At 45.4% G+C, this 19,765-nt stretch overlaps 1 protein-coding gene across 2 annotated transcripts; it reads right to left on the reverse strand.

The window, feature by feature from the left end:
* Window positions 1-12,276: 12,276 nt before the first annotated feature.
* LOC119331965 (alpha-L-fucosidase 2-like) lies at window positions 12,277-16,975 on the reverse strand. 2 transcript variants are annotated; one of them, XM_037605144.1, is made up of 10 exons: window positions 16,679-16,975; window positions 16,283-16,428; window positions 14,934-15,784; window positions 14,576-14,708; window positions 13,865-14,023; window positions 13,308-13,538; window positions 13,052-13,153; window positions 12,839-12,974; window positions 12,569-12,758; window positions 12,277-12,419 (listed from the first exon to the last, which is right to left on the reverse strand). In XM_037605144.1, exons 1-10 carry the CDS (start codon window positions 16,854-16,856, stop codon window positions 12,407-12,409), a joined length of 2,139 nt encoding a protein of 712 aa, XP_037461041.1. In that variant the 5' UTR covers window positions 16,857-16,975; the 3' UTR covers window positions 12,277-12,406. The 2 variants fall into 2 exon arrangements, with proteins under 2 accessions (XP_037461041.1, XP_037461040.1); XM_037605143.1 differs by having other exon boundaries at window positions 12,569-12,764; window positions 16,679-16,972.
* Between the last annotated feature and the right edge of the window lie 2,790 nt (window positions 16,976-19,765).

The following is a 19,765-nucleotide window of genomic DNA, read 5'->3' on the forward strand; positions in this document are numbered from 1 at the left end:
GTCGCCCCGATCCCGTCGCCGCCTCGAGCCCGTCGCCGCCCCGCCCCGTCGTTGCCCCGCGCCGACGCCGATCCTTTAGGTTGATGATGTTGATGATATGATGATATGATGATGTTTTTTTTTCTGTTGATGATATGATGATGTTTTTTTTCTGTTGATGATATGATGATGTTTTTTTTCGTATATGCATTTTTTCATATATGTATTAATTTTTTAAGTTGTTAGTAGATATCGATTTTAGGTTAGTGCATTTTATCACTGATTTTAGGTTAGTTGAGCCTCTTTAGCGCATTTTATGTTTGTTGCATTTTAGGTTAGTGCATTTTATGTTAGTGGAGAGGAAAAAGTAAAATAAGGAAAAAGAAAATAAGTAGAGAAAGAAGGAGAAGAAGAAGGAGAAAACGAGGAGAGGAAGAAAAGGAAGAGGAGAAGAAGAAAGGAATAGAGGAGAAGAAGAAAAATCTTTTTTTTCTTCTTCTCCTCTATTCCTTTCTTCTTCTCCTCTTTTTTTTCTTCGATCTTCTCCCCCTCCCGATAGGAAAGTTTTATATAGAAAGTTACAATTTTAGAAAAGTTTTATATATGCAAAAATTACAATTTTAGAAAAAGAAGGATAGGAAAGAAGAAAATAAGAAGAGGAAAGAAAGAAGAAGAGGAGAGGAAAAGAAGAGGAGAAATAAATAAGAAGAAGAAAAAAGAAGAAAAAGAAGAGGAGAAGGAAGAAAGGAATAGTGGAGAAGAAGATAAAATAGAATACTTTCCTCTTTTTTCTTCTTCTTTTTTCTTCTTCTTATTTATTTCTCCTCTTCTTTTCCTCTCTTCTTCTTCTTTCTTTCCTCTTCTTATTTCTTTCCTCTTCTTATTTTCTTCTTTCCTATCCTTATTTTTCTAAAATTGTAATTTTTGCATATATAAAACTCCCGACCCCTCGGCGATCCTCTCGAACATGAGAGGAAGAAGAGGGTCGTCTAGGGGTCGAGGGTTCCAGGGTCGTCGAGGGTTCGAGGGGTTGAGGATCGCCGAGGGGTCGAGAGAGGTTAATTTCCTAGTGTCAAAGTATTGAAGAAATCCATGCCTTCATCATTAGCCGGAAATAACCAGGGCATGTTGGTACGAAGTTCTGCAAAGTTGTTCTGGAATGGAGTCCCGGATAGAATAATCCGCCTTTTGGTACGAATTCAGCAAAGGCCTTCCAAATAGCGATATTCGGAAGGCTCTTGCTGAACTTTGTACCAAAAAGCGAATTATCCTATCTGGGACTCCGTTCCAGAACAACTTTGAAGAGCTTCGTACCATCATGCACATGTTACTTCCGCCTAATGATGAAGACATGGTTTTGTTGAATCCTTTGACATTAGGCAACCTCCCGACCCCTCGGCGACCCTCTCGAACATGAGAGGAAGAAGAGGGTCGTCTAGGGGTCGAGGGTTCTAGGGTCGTCGAGGGTTCGAGGATCGCCGAGGGGTCGAGAGAGGTTTCCTAGTGTCAAAGTATTGAAGAAATCCATGCCTTCATCATTAGCCGGAAGTAACCAGGGCATGTTGGTACGAAGTTCTGCAAAGTTGTTCTGGAATGGAGTCCCGGATAGAATAATCCGCCTTTTGGTACGAATTCAGCAAAGGCCTTCCAAATAGCGATATTCGGAAGGCTCTTGCTAAACTTTGTACCAAAAAGCGAATTATCCTATCTGGGACTCCGTTCCAGAACAACTTTGAAGAGCTTCGTACCATCATGCACATGTTACTTTCGCCTAATGATGAAGACATGGTTTTGTTGAATCCTTTGACACTAGGCAACCTCCCGACCCCTCGGCGATCCTCTCGAACATGAGAGGAAGAAGAGGGTCGTCTAGGGGTCGAGGGTTCCAGGGTTCTTCTCCTCTATTCTTTCTTCTCCTCTTTTTTTTCTTCTTCTTCCTCTTTTTTTATCGGGAACGAGGGTCGTCGAGGGACATAGATGTAGTGTCATCGTTGTCGATATATACCCCCTCCCGATAGCTTACTATGATTAGGTAGCTAGTTCTACGTTTGGCACTAATATATCCATCTGTCATGTTTGAATAATAATTGCCATGTTGTAAATATTTGTAGAAACTATGGACACCGCCCTAGACGAAGCAACAAAAGAAGCGTTGTTGAGGGACATAATCGCAGAAGGAAGTGATGCCATCTCGTTGTTTCTCAACGAAACCGATGGTCTGGAAGGAGAGGCTGAACAAGCTGGCTACGGTGACCTAATGCCGGTGCAAGAAGAAGAACATGAGGACGGCTCCGGTGACCCAATGCCGGTGCAAGAAGGAGACCGTGATGACGGCTCCGGTGACCGAACCGAGTCCGGCCAGGTATATATATTAGTTAAGCCTATGCTGACTAGCTGATTGATGCATTCATTGTTTTGGTATATACACATATTAATTAAGTCTTTGTTCTTTTTTCTAGCCCTCCGGATCGAGCACAACTTCGGTAAAGAGACGAGACCTGAAGAAAAAGTTGAGCTCGGATGAAAAGTTTGAGATCATAGCAATCGCGCCCGGCGGCCAACCTATTGAACCCCTCCAGACAAAGAGCGCATTTGTTGCTCAGTGCGGGGTTCTGGTTAGGGACAAGATCCCGATAAGCATCCAGCAATGGTTTAAGCCGGCTACAGAAGACCCTGAGGTCTCTTATGTCAATGATATGCAGAAAAATGATCTTTGGACTGAGCTGAAGTCAAATTTCACCCTACCGCCTGAGGATAATCCAAAGAACCCAATTAAAGAGAAATTAATCAAGTCTTTTGCTCTGAAGAGGATGGCAGAACTATTCAGGAGGTGGAAGAAAGAGCTGAATAAGTTTGTCAAAAATAATGAGACACCAGAATTCAAGGGCAGATATGAGAAGATCAGAGATCACTGGCCCGCATTTGTGGCCCACAAGACATTGGAAAAGAGTCAGAAGATGTCGGCGATAAACAAGCAAAATGCTGCGAAGAAGAAGCTTCACCATCGCACGGGGTCAGGTGGCTACCTCGTAGCCCGGCCTAAGTGGTCCAAGACTGAGAATGATCTGGTTCATAAAGGGATCGAATCAGAGACAATTAACTGGCCAGACCGTTGCCGGACTTGGTTCTTCGGGGCTGGCGAAACCCTGGACCCTGTAACAGGGAAGTGCATTTGGACGAACGATCAAATGGACATACCAGTCAGTAAGCTTAAGCAGTATATCAAAGCAGCGCAGGAAGGAACGTTTTTTCCAGACAGAGAGAACGACGAGCTCACAATGGCCCTCGGGAATCCTGAGCACCCTGGACGGACACGAGGCACGCCAGGCTCCATTCCGTGGAAGGTTGGGTTTCCGGACGCAGGCGGTTACAAATCCCATGAGAGGAGGAAAAAAGTGCAGCAGACCCAAATGCAGGTGCTGCAAGCAAGGGTAGACGCGATAGAGGAACGAGAAGCAAATCGCAGCAAACGTACTGCCGAAGCCTCCCCCGAAGCTACCCCGCCATCTCAGCGCAGAAGCAGCGTGGCTTCCACCGAGCTGCTTCAGCCGGAGCATGCCTTGACGGCTCCTGCCAGCTATCCCGTGGATGCTATAACGGAGTCTCAAAATTGCCACCTTATGACGCAATGGATGAATTTGAAGGTCAAGGCGGCTGTTGGCTCTGTTTATCCTACTGAACCCGGCGCAACTTTTCACTGCCGGCCGATTCCAGAAGGATATGCTAGGGTGATGGTGGATGAGATAACGGAGGGATTTGAGGACCTCCAGCTTGACCACCCTACCGGTGAAGGGGAGACTCGGCTGGGGTCTGCTCTGAAGACTCCATGCCTATGGCGGAAGGAGCTCATCAACCTTCCGAACTGGACGCCACCGCCTCCTCCTCCTCCTCAGGCGAGTCAGGGCACTCCGCCTCCACCGCCTCCTCCTCCGGCGAGTGACGATCAGGGCCCTCGGCCGGCTCCTTCTCCGGCGCGTGGCGGCACTCCGCCTCCTTCTCCGCCTGCGCCGACGCGCCCGAGCAGCCAGCCTCCTCCTTCTCCGCCTCGTCAGCAAGGACGGAAGAGACCTGCCGCCGCTCCAGCTGCTCCGGCGCGTCGTAGTCCTTCTCCTCCGCCTCTTAAGCAAGTAAAGAAGACAACCGCTACATCTGCTCGGTCGGCGTCTAGCAGTACAACCAGAGGCGGGAGGACATACAGATTCGGTCCTTCTCTGAAGACTCCAGAGAAGTTACCATATGAGAGGACCCTGGAGGAGAACGCCGAGATCGAGCGAGAAGAAGTGAGGAGCTTCTTTGAAGGGGTGAAAGCAAAGAAACATCCACCTCCGAAGGAGAAGGTAGATCGGGTGAAAGTGAAGCGCACTCTGGCTGCCCTGACAAAACCACCGAAGTCTGATCCGCCGAAAGGAAACTATGACCGCATTATTGGAAAGGAATTTTCCGAAGCGGAGCGGTCGGGAAGTACTGTCAGTGATCAAAGGCTAAAAGAACGACGAGCTGGGAAACAAATTGCCCAGCACGGCGAACAAGCAAAGCAATCGTGCCCCCCGCTCAAGGTGCCTAGCCACAACGTCGCTAATGATCCGAGGATGATGCCCGGTTATAGCAATCTTGCAGATTACCTGCCCGACGAAGTACATTATGAACCCATGGACGTGCAGATACAAAGATACGAGTACGGGAAGCCTCTCGTCAAAGATGAAAGATCTCTATCAACGATGATGCGAAGATTGCATGATTGGTACTTGAAAATCTGCAGAGACTCTGGGGGGAGGAGTACTTTGTATGTGAAAGTTAAAAAGGAGCATGACCTCGTTGGAATTGATCTGTTGCCTGTTCCATTTGAGGAGTTCTATCAGTTTTTCAATCAATTGGCCCTCGATAAAACAACGGTTGCCTGCTACTGTCTGTAAGTAGTACTACTTCTGTCATTAAGTTTCTCTATATAGCTTAGCTCTTTCATTGCATGTATTTATAACCATCCTCACTATATTATGCAGATTGAAGATCGCCGAATTGAAGAAAAGACAAGTCGGTGATATTGGGTTCATTAACACATATCTCATAGATGCAACTGAGGTTAAACTTCATGCCGCAGCTGCCGAGGCCAACTTGCTACGATCGTTCGTAATAAATCAAAACAAAGATATAATACTCTTTCCTTACAACTTCAGGTGAGTGTCAGTGTCTTGTGCGTATTCGGTTTCCCTTATATATTAGTCAAGGTTATAGTAATGTAATTGATGAGTTATGCATGTGTATGCAGTTTCCACTATATTCTCCTAGAGATTAAGCTTGAGCAGGGAGTAGTAACCATCTTAGACTCTAAACGAAAAGATCCCCAGGACTATGCAGACATGACTCAAATACTCCAGAAGTAAGTTAAATCGATCATTATCCACCATATCAGCAACTTTGTTCATTTCCTGATATCAAGTAATTGTTTTCTTTGTCCGGCAGAGTTTGGAGAAAATTCACCAAAACAGTTCCGAAACTGCCGAAGGAGCTGGAATTTAGACACCCGAAAGTAAGTACTATAGTAGCATGTTCCGCGCATCTCCTAGTGATTCAAGCGCTAGTTTCATCAATACCATTTAGCATTCTTGCTTATCAGTTTGATTGACCTCTATTTCTTGTAAAGTAGTTGTGGCAGGAACAAGGGAATGATTTCTGTGGATACTACATCTGCGAGTCCATCCGCCACACGACCTGTGAGCGGGGCGGGTACTCTAACGAACAATATGAAGTACGTAAATAACAACATTCACAATTTTATTTTATTACCATCATTTGTGTTGAGTTTCATTCATTCATATATATATGTATTAACCCCTTCTTCAAATTAGATGTTTCGGAAGCGGGATGAACTCCTAGCACCAGCTCGCATGCGAGCAATTCAAGAGAAATTGGCGGCATTCTTTCTTGACCACGTGATCCCTGAAGACGGAGAATTCTATGTGGACCCTGAGTCCGTATGATTATATTTGTAAGAGATAATTATTGTATATATGTAGCCGGTAGTGTCAGATAGATATACAAGAACTTGTTGTTCGACCAATCTCTCGGAGAAGGAGAGGTGGTCGATATCACTTCTCTCTGTATGCATATATGTTCATGACAATCTTCTGTTTCCTTCGTTTGCTTACTAGCTAGCCAGCGTGTCTAGTCCTCTCTATACGTATGTATAGTACGTAGCGTCGACCAAGCACGGACATAAGAGAGGACACTTCTCTCTATTAATTATAGCTAGCTAACACAATATATGAAACACCTAAATTAACCCCCCAAAACCCCCAACCCCCCCCCCTTTCAAAAAAAAAATCAAAAACCCCAACCACAGAAATGCTGACGCGTGGATGCCTATTGGTCCCGGTTGGTGGCACCAACCGGGACCAAAGGGTCTCCTGACTGGGCTCTGCGCATTGCCCACGTGGAGGGCCTTTAGTCCCGGTTCTGGATTGAACCGGGACTAAAGGGGGGAGGTATTAGTACCGACACTTTAGTCCCGGTTCCGAAACCGGGACTAAAGGCCCTTACAAACCGGGACTATAGGCCCTTTTTCTACCAGTGCCTTTACTCCATGTTAGATCAGGGACCATTATGTCTGAGTCCAACATTCTTCCAAATGATGTTCGTGACCAGTTTTCACTTTCTTCCATCCACTTCGAAAGAACCGACGAAGATATACAAGTCATCCATCATAGGTCATGATTAAAAACAACAGAGTATATATTGAATGCGCATCACTGGAAATCCTAAAATAAATCCAGTAATAAATGTTGGTTGGTGTGATGTATTGAACAAAGGGAAGAACAATTAAGGACAAAGCACCTGGCCTTGAAATAACTGCAATATTTAAGTTGCACTGGCTGACAGAAGCAATATAACCTAATTGGTGTTAGAATTAGTCATAAGGGCGGCATAGTGCATTCACCGTGTCAACCTATTATGAAATAGATTGTCCAAGACAATCAGAAGATACATGTATAGTCTGATAACATCATACCTCTTGCCATCAAATATGATTATGCACCACATGATACTTCTATAAACATGCCTGTTGCCCTCAAAATATTACACAGTCGATTCTAGAAACACAACCTTTTTGAATTACAGTGCCCATTACTAAAACATCCATGGAAAGACACATTATTGTTTCAAAGGGTGTCATGTTGGTGTCTAATCTATATAGTGAGAAAATGTAAGCAAGATCATGAAAATCAACCAATTAGAGCTAGGATGATGACCTAAAATTTACCCGTGACTTACACCATGTTTTAGTACCAAATTTAGTTGCAAAGTTCAAAAGTTAATACATGCATGCCATATGATTTCCAAGAGATACCTTATTAAAATGGATGCCATGAGTAAGTGCATCCTGGAAGGAAATACAAATTAAATTCATGCTCCATAAGTATGATATATTTAGTTTGGATTGTACAAATGCGAATATGTTCACTCCAGTGTCCTACAAAATTGTTAACCAAACATTAAAACTTGATGCTCTTGTAGCATTGCCTATATCTATCTCTCACCATATCTATCTCCCTTCTGATTACAAGGTGAGATTAATGTCACAGATTTTTTTAAAAAATTTGAGAAAAATCAACCATGTTTAATTTGAGAACCAGAAGTACATAATATCATACTAATCTCGAAAACACTGTAAAAATGCTAAAGATCCAGTTGCATCAAAGATAAGAGAAATGACCATGAACTAAATTTTCATACCGCGCCAACATAAATTGTTAATCCACTGAAAGCAAAATAATAACCTTGGCTGCTTATATGTGAATGTTCTAAATATACTTTTGTTATATAACATAATAATGTAAAGAACATGGTAAGTTCTAAATATCATATGCACTATCCACGGTCTAATGGAGGCACTGGCAAGCATCTTTAGACAGATGCACCAAGTCTTCACGGAGGATACACCAACAATTAAGTGCTATTTTAGAGTAGTTTGCACTAAATCATTTTTCCAGCAGACCATGACTTATCAACAACTAATATAGTTACTGCAACTCGACAACTATTCACCTTAATAACATGTTACGATAATCACATTAGTGCGTCTCCGGTAATTCCACCTCTTATAGTTACCTAGATCACTCGACTTTGAGAGAAAAATTCCTCACTTAAAACCTGAAACAAAAGGAAAAGAAATAAATCTGTTTTGACGCAATTCATGCATAACAATGGCAGGAGTTGCATGTAAAATAGCAGCTAATTCATTATAGTTTGATGGAGTATGTAAAATAGAAGGAATTTTGCTCTTCTTTGATCATAGCAGAAGCGCATATACAAGGGGAAAAAGGCCAGATCTGTACAATAACAGTTAGTACAAACATACAGGAGTCTTTTGATTTTTCATAGTACTGTCAACAATCACACATGGAAGGTTCCTACAAAAATGTCACAGAGGAAGTACTCAAGAGATAAGAACCAAAGGATAAAACAAATGTTTTCTAATATTGAGCAAAATAAAACTTACCCATATATCCATCCTGAACCTGAGCATTTGCGTCTGCAGCAGCCCGCGACAACAGGAAATTCAATTTGCGTCTGCAGCAGCCAGCAACAACACGAAATTCAGTTTGCGTCTGCAGCAGCCAGCAACAGCAGGATATTCAGTTTGCTTTTGCAGCAACCAGCAGCAGCAGGTCGCAAGGCATCGACAGCAACCCTAGGGCATCCGGCAACCACATGGTGGGAGGCGTCCGCGTCAGAGGCGTGCTACTGCCCCTGCCGAGCAGAAAATAGGAGGGACGGTTCAAATCGTCCAGGGCCGGAGGCGTCCACGTCGGGGGCGTGCTGCTAGTGCCCCTACCAAGCGGCGCCAACCCCTGGTCGGCCGGATCGAGGGCGTGTGCGGCCTCCCTGCTCACCATGTCGTCTCCACTACAGTCACTCTGCGCCTCCTCGGCGTCGCCCTTTTTCTTCTTCTCGTCGTTGATGCGTAGGGGTTCGTCGGGGCGGCGCAGAGTGTGCGGCGGGGCTGGGTGGGTGGCTTCGAGAAGAGGTTGTGGGGCTGCGCGGCGGGTGTGGAGGGGCAGAGCAGTTGGCTGAGCGAAGGGCGGCGGGGCGAGCGGTGGACGCGGAAGGGCGGCGACGTGAAGGGGGCCGGGGCAAGCGCCTGGCGGCAATGGCGTGATGGGGAGTTGGGGCGAAGCCGCTGGCGGCGGCGGCTGCGTGAAGGGGGCCGGGGCGATCGGCGTGAGCGTGAAGGTGAGTCGGGGCGAAGCCGCTGGCGGCGGCCGCTGCGTGAAGGAGGCCGGGGCGAGCGGCGTGAGCGTGAAGGTGAGTCGGGGCGAAGCCGCTGGCGGCGGCGGCGGCGTGAAGGGGGCCGGGGCGAGCGGTGTGAAGGGAAGGTGGGGCGAAGTGGCGGGGCGAGCGGTTGTTGAACAGAGGACGTGCGGGGTGAGACGAAGCGGGGGATTAGCGTTTCGTTAACGAAGACTATTTCGTTAACGATGTATTTAGGCCGTTGATGATGTCATTAGACGGTTCAGATTATAAGTTGGATCTGGCTTCTCTTCCTTTTATAGTAATGGCATGGTGGGTAATTAAAGCGTAAAACACATTTAGTATGCTGGAGGGATGTAGACCATCAGATTGCAGTTTCGATGGATAGGATAATCTGGTTCTTCGCCCTCTCTTTCTTTTATAGTGGTAGTAGATTCGCAAAAAAAGGCTTATATAGTTGTAAAATGGGCAAATTTAGCTGTGAACCCGGGTACCGCTCCTTCGGAGCAAAAAATATTGTGAATCAGCAACCAAAGAAAATAACTACAACGTTGTTGATGAGTTATGAGTTTAGGAGAACAAGGACGTGGTGGGAGAGCTTCCCTCTCTCTGAACCTAGAGGGATCGCCGTGGAAAACATCCATCCGACGGTGGAAATGACTGCTTAAAACATGATGGTACACACTAGAAGAACTAAAGGAGGCGATCCTCACCGGGGAGGAGCCTGGTGAGCAAAACAACCATTTTACAGTAAACTAACATCGGGGGCATGTTTTTTTAGTTCTTTTTTAGTTTTCTTTCCAGTTTGAATTGTGTGTTTAGTGTTCTGTTCAGCAGTGGCAAGCAAGAGAAATTAAAAACACTATAATAGCAAAATAAAAAAGCCTTGAACTTTGGGAGCATTATTAGAAAAGGTGTTCCAACGGAAAAGAGAAAATGCTGAGGCGTCAAGCCATCAACTTCTGCGACAAAACCTCCATAAGGTGCGGAAAGCTAACATGTGAAGCAACTTAAAATGCTCGACATGGCTTGGATGGAGAGGATACGCTATTGCTTTTCTGATTAGGGTTTGGTGGTCACGCTTAGGGCTAATAACATTTGTCACTCACCTGTAGGTCAGGGTCTAACACTCTGGGCGGTATATATCGTCAGTCACTTACTATGGACTCTGTACACTATCAATGACTTTGTTTAATTAGCAGTCAAATCATACCCCGATTAATTAGCAGTCTGAATTTGGTGACATACACACTTGCAGACCATATTTAAAGTTTTCTCTAGGATTTCTGACTAGACATGTTACTGGTTTGGTCTTTGTGGGTTATGTTATGGTGTACCCTGCTTCAGGTTAAACTCGTCTCATCTCATCCAGACAAAGGTTAATCTGTTTGCTTCAAAAATCAAATAAGGCATACATTTACAAGGAAATCATTCTAGGCTATGTATGTTTCCAAACATTGACTGTTTACTAAGAACAGGTCGAAATAGTATCAAACATTGACTGTTTACTGAGAACAAGGAGAAATAGTATCCATACACCAAATGTATCACACACCAACTCATTCATATGCCCACACATGATAGCCAAGCCAATACATACAGTTATTACCCACACCGAAAAAGGATCCCCCTCGCTTTGTATTCCAAAGCACCAACACCGATTATAGAGCAAACGCTGGGGCGAGCAGCACAACAAGCCAAAAAAAAAGAAAAAGAAACAATGCCAGCACCGGCAGCTCGACAGACGCGAATGACCTACAACCGCTGCGCCCTCCGAAATCTACCCACCACGATCCTAGGCTCCGATCCTCCGTGTACCAAGCAGCACCTCCAGGAAGGAAACGACGCTGACGACGCTGCTGCCCGGACGTATCCTAGGGTTTCCCCCGGCACACGGAGGGAAGAGGGGAATGAAGACCACCGACACCCTCCAGGGAGGAATGGTGGCACCCGCAGGCGTCACCGCACCGGAGCCGGAAGATCCGGCAAGGATTTCTCCCAACTCCAAACCCCACCGCCCAACCGGATCGAAGCCAACCAACCAGCTCGCCGCCCACCGCCCACCAGCATGCGCCACCGCGGTTGCAACGCCACCCATGCCGCCTCACTGAGATCGCCACCACGAGGCCAAGAGAACGAGGAGGAGGCGTTGGACGATGGGAGCAGCAGCGCCGTAGCCGCGCGGGAGGGAACCACCTCCTTCGCCGTCGTGCAGGAGGCTTGAGCCTCCGGCACCGTCGCGGTCGCTGTCCGGACGCAGCAGCAGGGCATACCAGGCCACCCCTGGCCCGCCCAGGCCCGAATCGGGCCCGCTAAGCCCCGCCGGCCACACTGCAGCAGGGCAGCGCCAGCACCCCAATGCCCATCGCTGCTCCCACGCCGTCGACCCGCCCCGCCGTCGGCCCGCCCAGACCCAGATGGGGCCCGAAGGGCCCAGATCTGGGCCGAGCGGGCGCCGCCTGGCCGCGCCACCCCGCCGCCAACGGCGACGCCGCCGTCCAGCCGATCTCCCGCACCGCGCTAGGAAGCCCCGCCGCCTAGGGAACACCCCCCGGCGTCCTCCGCCCCGCGCCGGAGAGCAACCGAGAGGGGAATGGCCGGGGGCCGCCGCCACCAGCGTCGCCCGGGCCAGGCCCGGCGGCGAACACCGGCGACGGCGACGGGGAGGGGGGAAAGAGGGGGAGCTGGCGGAGGAGGAGCCGGGGCGCGGCCGGTCGCCCGTGGGGGCGACGCGGTCGCGAGAGCCCGAGGGGGCGTTATTACCCACACACCAACTCATTATTCTTAATCAAGCCACACGCCTTAAATTATTATCCACACAGCAACTCATATACATATGTCCATACACAATGAAGAAGCCACACACACACACACACATTAAAATGGGCATTTGTCAAGGGGCCATATCTCGACACACTGTAAAAACCCATTGAACCTGTAAACGTGACCAGCTTCCACTGTGGCTTCGGCAACTTGCCCGCCATAATGCAACCGTAAAGCTGAATTGTTTCTGTTGTTAAACCACAGCACTGCTTCCTGGAGCTCCCCTTTCTCCCAGAAGATGCTGACAGTGGTGTCACCCCGGGCCCTCAGCCCTTTGACACACCCTTCAGGCCACTTGTCGCGTGGAAGCGCGGGCAGTAGATGCAGGTCAGTGGGAGTGCTCTGAAGCAACATTTCAGCGATCGCAGCTGCGAATGTGCAAGACAGTACAGAATTGGAGATGCTAATGTTACTTTCAGAGTTGGTTAATTGGTAATTACGCAACCCGGAAACTGTCAAACTGATCAGACAGAATGAAGCATATATCGTATACTGAAAAAGTAAGAACATTTCGTACCCAAAGTTTCCATCGATCTGGAATGGTGGGTGTGCTGTCCACAGATTGGTGTACAGTCCTCCTTCGAACCCAACTTTTTCACCAGGTGGAGCCAACGTGATTAACTTTAGGATCATTCTGTATGCATTTTCGCTGTTAAGAAGGCGCGCCCACAAAGCCATCTTCCACGTGCTTGACCATCCAGGTCCATCTTCCCCTAGTAAGAAACAACGATGTATTAACTTCCGATTTGAGGAGAAATGTCCCTTTATTAGTAAGTGTTATGCAAACCTCGTTTGTGAAGACTATTAGAAATAGCTTCGCAAATCTCAGGATTTCTCTGCATGGTTATAGTATGACCAGGATAAAGACCGAAGAGATGTGACAGGTGCCGATGGGTAACTTCAGGGTCCTTAAAATCTTGTGCCTCCGTGAAAAAAACCAAGATGTGAGTCGAATTATAATAGAAATAAATCCAAACCCAAGCAGAGCTTGAGCATTTACCCATTCCATGAGTGTTTGATCTTCAGCAATCGTATTCTGAGGGAGCCTTGGAAGCGCTTCCTTGATCTTCTGGACCAGAGGAGTATCAGATTTTCCTAAAATCTGTTGCGTAGTAGCATCAAAATATTATGTTTGAGAGATGATCGAGTCAACACACATTTCACAAACACAAACAAAAAAAACTACACCAGCATATATTTTTATCTTTCTGATTACATTTTACATTGTTATAACCAGTTAGGGCATCAATTGTTACCTCTGCAGAAGAAATGACTGCCGAGAATATCTCTCGGATGATTGCGATATCCATTGTAGTTGAATAGCTTACACTAGCTTGCTGACCACCACTCCCTGGAGCAATGAAAACATGCTCGGGAGAAGTAGAGGGGTTTGTTTCCAAAAGACCTCGAGGTCCCTCAATCAACCAATCAGTCAGAAACAGCGCACATCCTTCCAACAATGGATATGCAGTGTTCTTCAAAAAGTCCTAGAAGAAACATAAAAGAATAACAAGAATTTCAAAACTGTGAGATGCCAAATGATACTGCTGTAGGAACACTGGGACATCCTTGATACAGTTTTAACAAGAAATATAGTTTCAGAAAACACTCCGGTGTTGCAGAACCCCATAATTATGTGAGTATCAAGGTAGTAACGAATCGAAGACAAGTTGCACAATAAGAGAATAACAATGTGGTAACATAAAACTTGCAAAACATTGAGACGTTGTAACCAGACTATATTTGCAAAATAATATGAGGTAGTAAGAATATTTATATGAGCTAACAACATTAAAGCATATCTGTTTCTTACTTTGTCCAATAAATACTGGTAGTGCTCCCAAAGATGCGTACAAAGCCAGGCACCCCCCATTGGCCACACTGAGAACCTGGCATCTTCATTGTAAGCTGATGATTTTGCCCATATGTCTGAGACGTGGTGAGTTACCCAGCCACTTGCTTGGTAATTGATCTGTCACAAACAAAGAATTCCCCCAGCAATCAGATGTTTTGATTCTTCTACACGTTAAGGATGTTATGAATGGAAGAAAGACACTGATCTCGTCTAGGTAACTTCGCCTCAGTTTAGAGTTAACAAGTATAAGCACAATTATCATAAACAAACATACTGTTTGCAGGACTTAGCAGTCAGAACAAAATCTAAAGTTCAGTGACTACCTGTCTACCTTTGTGTCATGGATCTAAATCAGATAGTCTACTGTCAACCTATTTTTATTTTTGTGTGCGACATGCAGATGTGTGTATGTGTGTGTGTGTGTGTTTAGCTCCCGCGGCGAGATAACACATCTCTAGCAACTGTCGTGGGACCTAAGAAATTAAACTGTTCAGTAAGTAGATTTCAGTGATGCCTTTACAAAGTTGGCCATGTGTTGTCTGGTGGCATATGACATATTTTTCCCTAGTATAACTCCGCAAGGTATTACAATTCTATTCTCATGCTACTCATATTTGTGGTAACCTCACTGTTTCACTAAAATCAAATATTGAAAGCAGTAGAACTTACTTTTGCAGTCTTAGTTCCGTTAACTGCAAGAGATGCTATGAAATCAAGTAGTGGTTCTTGGCATTCAGTAAGGTTGCAAGGAAGTGTTGGCCAATAATTCATCTGAAGATTTATGTTGAGGTGCGGAGCACACCTGCAAAATTAAAACAGTATGGATCACAAACAAAAAAGAGAAAATGCAGCCCCTAGCAATATCTCCCAGTTGCCTTAGTTAGCAAGTCAGATATTTTAATAGTCAATTCATCAGCAAGTGCATGTATTAGAGTAGGTAGTTACTGCCTCACATATAAAAAACAGATAAGGGAAATGAAAAATAAAGGATATCGATGCAATAACTTTAGACATAAGAATAACTTACTCCCATCCAGGAAAGAGATCTTGATTCCAAATTCCTTGCAGATTAGATATCTGCGTTCCAGGTCGAGAGCATGAAATGAGCAGATATCGACCATATTGGAAGAGAAGTTCAACCAAAGAAGAATCCTCGTCGCTTCGAAAACCATTCACTCTTTCTGCTGTAGTCTTGACGGCATCACCAACTTCTTTCATGTTTATTTTTTCTATAGCTGCTGCTTGTGATAGCCGCAGACTAACACGGTGAAAAAGACCCTGGTAATCTTTCAAATGAGCAGCTTTGAGCTGATCAAATGTGAGATTCCTAATCATATTCATGACCCTCAGAGCAGCTGATTCAGGATCCAGTTTTGAGTCTGACGGATTCACAAGAGGCCCATTGAATGAGGAAGCAGCTGTAACCCGCAAAAGAACCCAATCTGCATTGTCAATTCTCAAACTTTGATCATTTAGAACTGCTACTTTTGCAGCAGTGCCGCTCATCTGCAGGCTAAGGACAGCTGCAAACCCGATACCAGTAGCATCGTTGGCTTCATTTTCTTGTAGCTTGTGTCCTTGTACTGGACAGGTGCCATCCATGATCATCTCATTTGCATTCATTACACGAACTCTGTGGTTTAACTTACTATTTAACGATAAAGTCAATGATACATGTTCTGGTTTGTTTGCTGAAATTTTGGTAACAATGACCTGGTGTGGATTTGAGCAGAAGTGCTCCCTTGTGTACTGAACTTCTCCAATGTTGTACGTGATAATTGTGGTAGCAGTATGCAGATCAAGCTCCCTTTTGTAGGAACTATACTCCTGATTGGATGTGTCAAACTCTAGATTCATATCTCCAAGAGGTTTGTAGACCTTCATAGCATCAATATAAGATAGTGTTATGAACTTCTATTGCAGATGTGTAATACTGCATCTTGCAACAATAACTTTCAACTTGAAAATCAATGGTAAGTTTAGTTCAATTTCTTTGGCTAGGATATGCTATTTTTGGAAATAAGCATGCTACTTTTCAACTTATAACAGGTTAACGAAACAATGACCTTTTACCTTAAGTGGTTTTTACAAGTAAGAAAAAAAAGGTCTCTTCCAACATTTTTTTTGCCGACGGACCATACAGCCATGGTGCAGTAAAGGCTAAAATGTTGCATATATCGTCAACCAAAGGCCCAACCATAACAAAGTAAAGCACACATTTAATGTGCAGTAAGATGCATCATATCATAATTCGGAACAATACTCAACGACGGCAAGGATCAAGGAATTCATGGTGCTAGGTCTGGCCTCACCGCGACACGACAATCAATAGCATGCTCCGACGTGCAAAGCAGAACACCGTGGCATATAGCATACCTCTGTTAGACCACCGAAAAGGCCCGAAGCCGCGCTGGTGGCATCCACAAACCGTCCTTCATCGACGAGCTTCCTGACGGCGGCAAGGGCGGCAGGTGCTTTCGGGTCGGTGTAATCTCCCGGCACACCGCTCCAGAGAGTGTCAACTGCAAAAACAATTATGGTTACTTTTATCATCCTTTCACTTGCCAAGTTGCCATGATACATAATCATATAAGGGAGGGTGGTTTGGTTAGGGAGTTTCGTCGAACACCCTCCAGGTGCCGTTCTTGGACGAGTCACGAGTCACAACACTCTGTTTGCTGATTCCAGTACGTGCTCCGTTTGAAACAACCGTCATGAACAGGGAAAGGAATGGCAAAAGCTTAGGCAACGGGGGAGGTAGCTGGTACGTACGGTTGAGCTGGAGCTTCTCGGAGGCGACGCCGCCCCAAACCATGGCGCCGAGGCTGCCGTTCCCGATCGGCGCCGAGTCCGTGAAGTGCTCCGCCGGCGACGCGAACACCACCTTCAGCGGCCGCTCCTCCGCCTCCTCGTCCACCCACCGGCGCGCCCGGACCCGGTCGCCGTCCATGAGTGGAGCGGTGGTCAGCGGTGGAAGAGGGAGGAGGAAATCTTGGACAAGCGGCGCGGGGCGAGCGAGTGCTTTGGCAGGGGAGGGGGCCTGCGGGGCTTTTTCAGGGTGGCAGAGCTTCCATTTTCGCAGTGGCGTGTACTGTATTTGGCGCCAACGGAGAGGACGAAGCGCATCGTGCAGCGTAGCTTCAAAATGGCAGTGTGCGCCTTGCAAGGCTGGCTGGCTGATCCGTCTGCGTGATCGATGGATGCGGCCATTGCGTGGCACTGTGCGCGCGCTGGTGGAGTGCACGGCATGCCATGCCGATCCTGATTTGGCGAGCGTCGTGTCGTGCACCGGCAAGGCTTTCCTTTCTTCATAGGGAGGCTTTTGGTTTCATGTCGCGTTGTGGCGGTATTGCTCGCACCGCATTTTAAGCCCGGCCTCTTTTCTGATCATTATACATCTGGCAACAATATTGCTAATCTGTTCTCGTGTGATCATGGTATGGAGGGTGGAGTGCACGGCACATCCAGATGATTATTGTTATGGACTAAGCAAAAGAACTCGTGCGTTGCAACGGGAGCAAAAAAGAATCGTAATCGCCAATGACTAGGACCGCATTTTGCTGCATCATCGAGATACTCTGTCTCTTCCTTTTGAATTAGTTAACCAAGTGTAAGGAGTTATTACCTTCATTAGTTGATATATTATTGAGAACCCAAAATCATGAGGATCATACATTTACACACACAAACTAAAAAAAGTAAATGAATACAAAATTGGTGTTTAATTGGTAATTAAGTTACCAAATGTACATTAGTGATTACAAAATTCTTTCTGACCTTTAGAAACATGCTAAGAGAGTTTGCACGTAACATGAAGAATATTTTTTCTCTCTCTAAGGAGTGTGCAAAGAAGATTACCCTAGTTATATCAGGTCAGTTGAATAGCAGTTGTTGAGCTTAATCAAATATCAAGGTTTCATGTTTGGACGGTAAGGAGAGGCAAAGGATTTTCAGGCTCTATGCCAACAATGGGATTGCTCCTATTGTCGAGAGGTTACAACCATGGAAAAAGATGCAACCAGCGGGTGGCCTAATGATGATGGCGACATGGCGGCTGTTAGCGGTGAGGAGTCTATAGAGAAAGGCAACATGAGCGACCACGAGAGACAGGGTATGAGATGTGGTTGTAAAGGGCTTAGGTGTTGAAGTATGTCTTTGTCACATCGTCTCCGTCGCCGCACACTGCGGTCACGTTGTTGGCTAGGATCAAGGAGAGAGTTGCACCACTGGCGGCCATGCGGAGGTGAGCCTGCATCGCCGAGCAGTTACGTTGTCGGGGGGCCATCTGTGGCCAAGGTGCCGTGATGGTGCTCCTTGGATAGGTGGAATTGCGCAGTGAGCTTCTCCTTGAGGTCTTGCACCTCGGCTGACTTTCCCAGGAGCTACCCGTGGATGTCATCGAGCACGGCCTCGCGATGCAGTGGCATGGGAGGCAACGGGGTGTGGTGTGGTGAAGGGAATCGGAAGGTACGAGAGGGGTTCGCTTTTTCTTAGAACAATGAGACGGGTTCTAAGAAAAAATGAGACAAAAAAAAAATGAGACGGGTTCGAGGGCGGAAAATCCTATAAGACGCTCTCTGTGTCAAGGAGTTGACCAAACACACACAGAGCACACCAAGCGATCTAAAATGGGCTGGCCTTTTTGTTCATAAATTTAAATAATTGTTTGGAAATTTTAAGCTTTATTAAAAATTTCAAAAAATGTATGTGTTTTTCAAAAGTGTTCGGAATTTTCAAAAATGATGCTTTACAAAAGAATTTTAAAAAAATGTTCATGTTTTCAAAAAAAAATCACAAAATAAAAAATGTACAGGAATATAAAAAAGTTCAACTGTTTAAATAATTATTCTATTTTTTAAAAAAAATATTAGAATTTCAAAAAAATGTTCTTGATTTCAAATTTTGTCCAAAAATTCAAAGAAATGTTCCCGTTTTCAAACTTTTGTCCAAGAATTAGAAAAATGTTCCCATCTTACAAAACTTGTTCACAAATGAAAAAAAGTTCCCATAGTTTAAATTTATGCACAATTGAAACATTGTTCACATTTTTTAAAAATGGGTTTGTTAAAAATTGTTCGGAATTAAAAAGAATTATTCTGAATTTCAAGAAGTGTTTTGAAAAAAGTCAAATAATATTCCAGTCTGCCCCTGCAGTTAATTCTTAAACTTTTGCATGGCATAATAGTCACAAATATGCATAGGCTTCACTGGCTAGCAATATGCCTCCGCAAGGTGTTGGTTGCGAGTTAAATTCCTCAATATTGCACCAAAAGTATTTATATTTATCTAGTACTTGTGGGCTGGCCCAGACGGGTCTCCCCTTGCGAAACGAAGCATTTTTTCCATCAAAGGGAATGTTTTTTTTGTCACTTACAGGTGGCATCGATGGGTGATATTTTACAACTTTGAGGGCAATTTATGTGACGGGCAAACACAAATGTTTGTCCATATTTTAGTAGGTAAAGATATAGATAAAGATAAAGATATGTATGGATATAGATTTCAGGTGGGCTGGGTACACCGTGCGTCCGTGCAGTCGTTCAACTAATATATTTTTTTACCCCCTCTAAAAAGAAAGCTAATGTATTTTCAGGTGGGCTGGATACATACCCGGTGCATCTGTGTGTCCAGCTAATGTTTTGCTTTGTTTGCATAATCTTGGAGTGTCCTTTTTATATCCATTTCAACAACTATTATATGACCCCCCCCCCCCCTCTTATCTAGTTTTGCTTTGTTTGCATAATCGTAGAGTGTCCTTTTCTTATTTTGAATAAATGTAATCATCACCCCTGTTCGTTTGCATCTTTATGGAGGTGCTTGGCTTTGCTATTTTACTTGTTGTGCTTCACTTTTATCTGT

Source organism: Triticum dicoccoides, chromosome 7A, assembly GCF_002162155.2.
Source record: "Triticum dicoccoides isolate Atlit2015 ecotype Zavitan chromosome 7A, WEW_v2.0, whole genome shotgun sequence".
Taxonomy (NCBI): Eukaryota; Viridiplantae; Streptophyta; class Magnoliopsida; order Poales; family Poaceae; genus Triticum; species Triticum dicoccoides.

Bases quoted from the DNA above. Each gene is read 5' to 3' on its own strand.
- LOC119331965 (XM_037605143.1), bottom strand. From the start codon at position 16,856: ATGGACGGCGACCGGGTCCGGGCGCGCCGGTGGGTGGACGAGGAGGCG. The intron at 13,154-13,307 runs GTAACAATTGAT...ACTACGCAACAG, and splicing joins CAGTCATTTCTTCTGCAGAG to ATTTTAGGAAAATCTGATAC. The intron at 12,765-12,838 runs GTTTGCATAACA...GTTTCTTACTAG, and splicing joins TAATAGTCTTCACAAACGAG to GGGAAGATGGACCTGGATGG.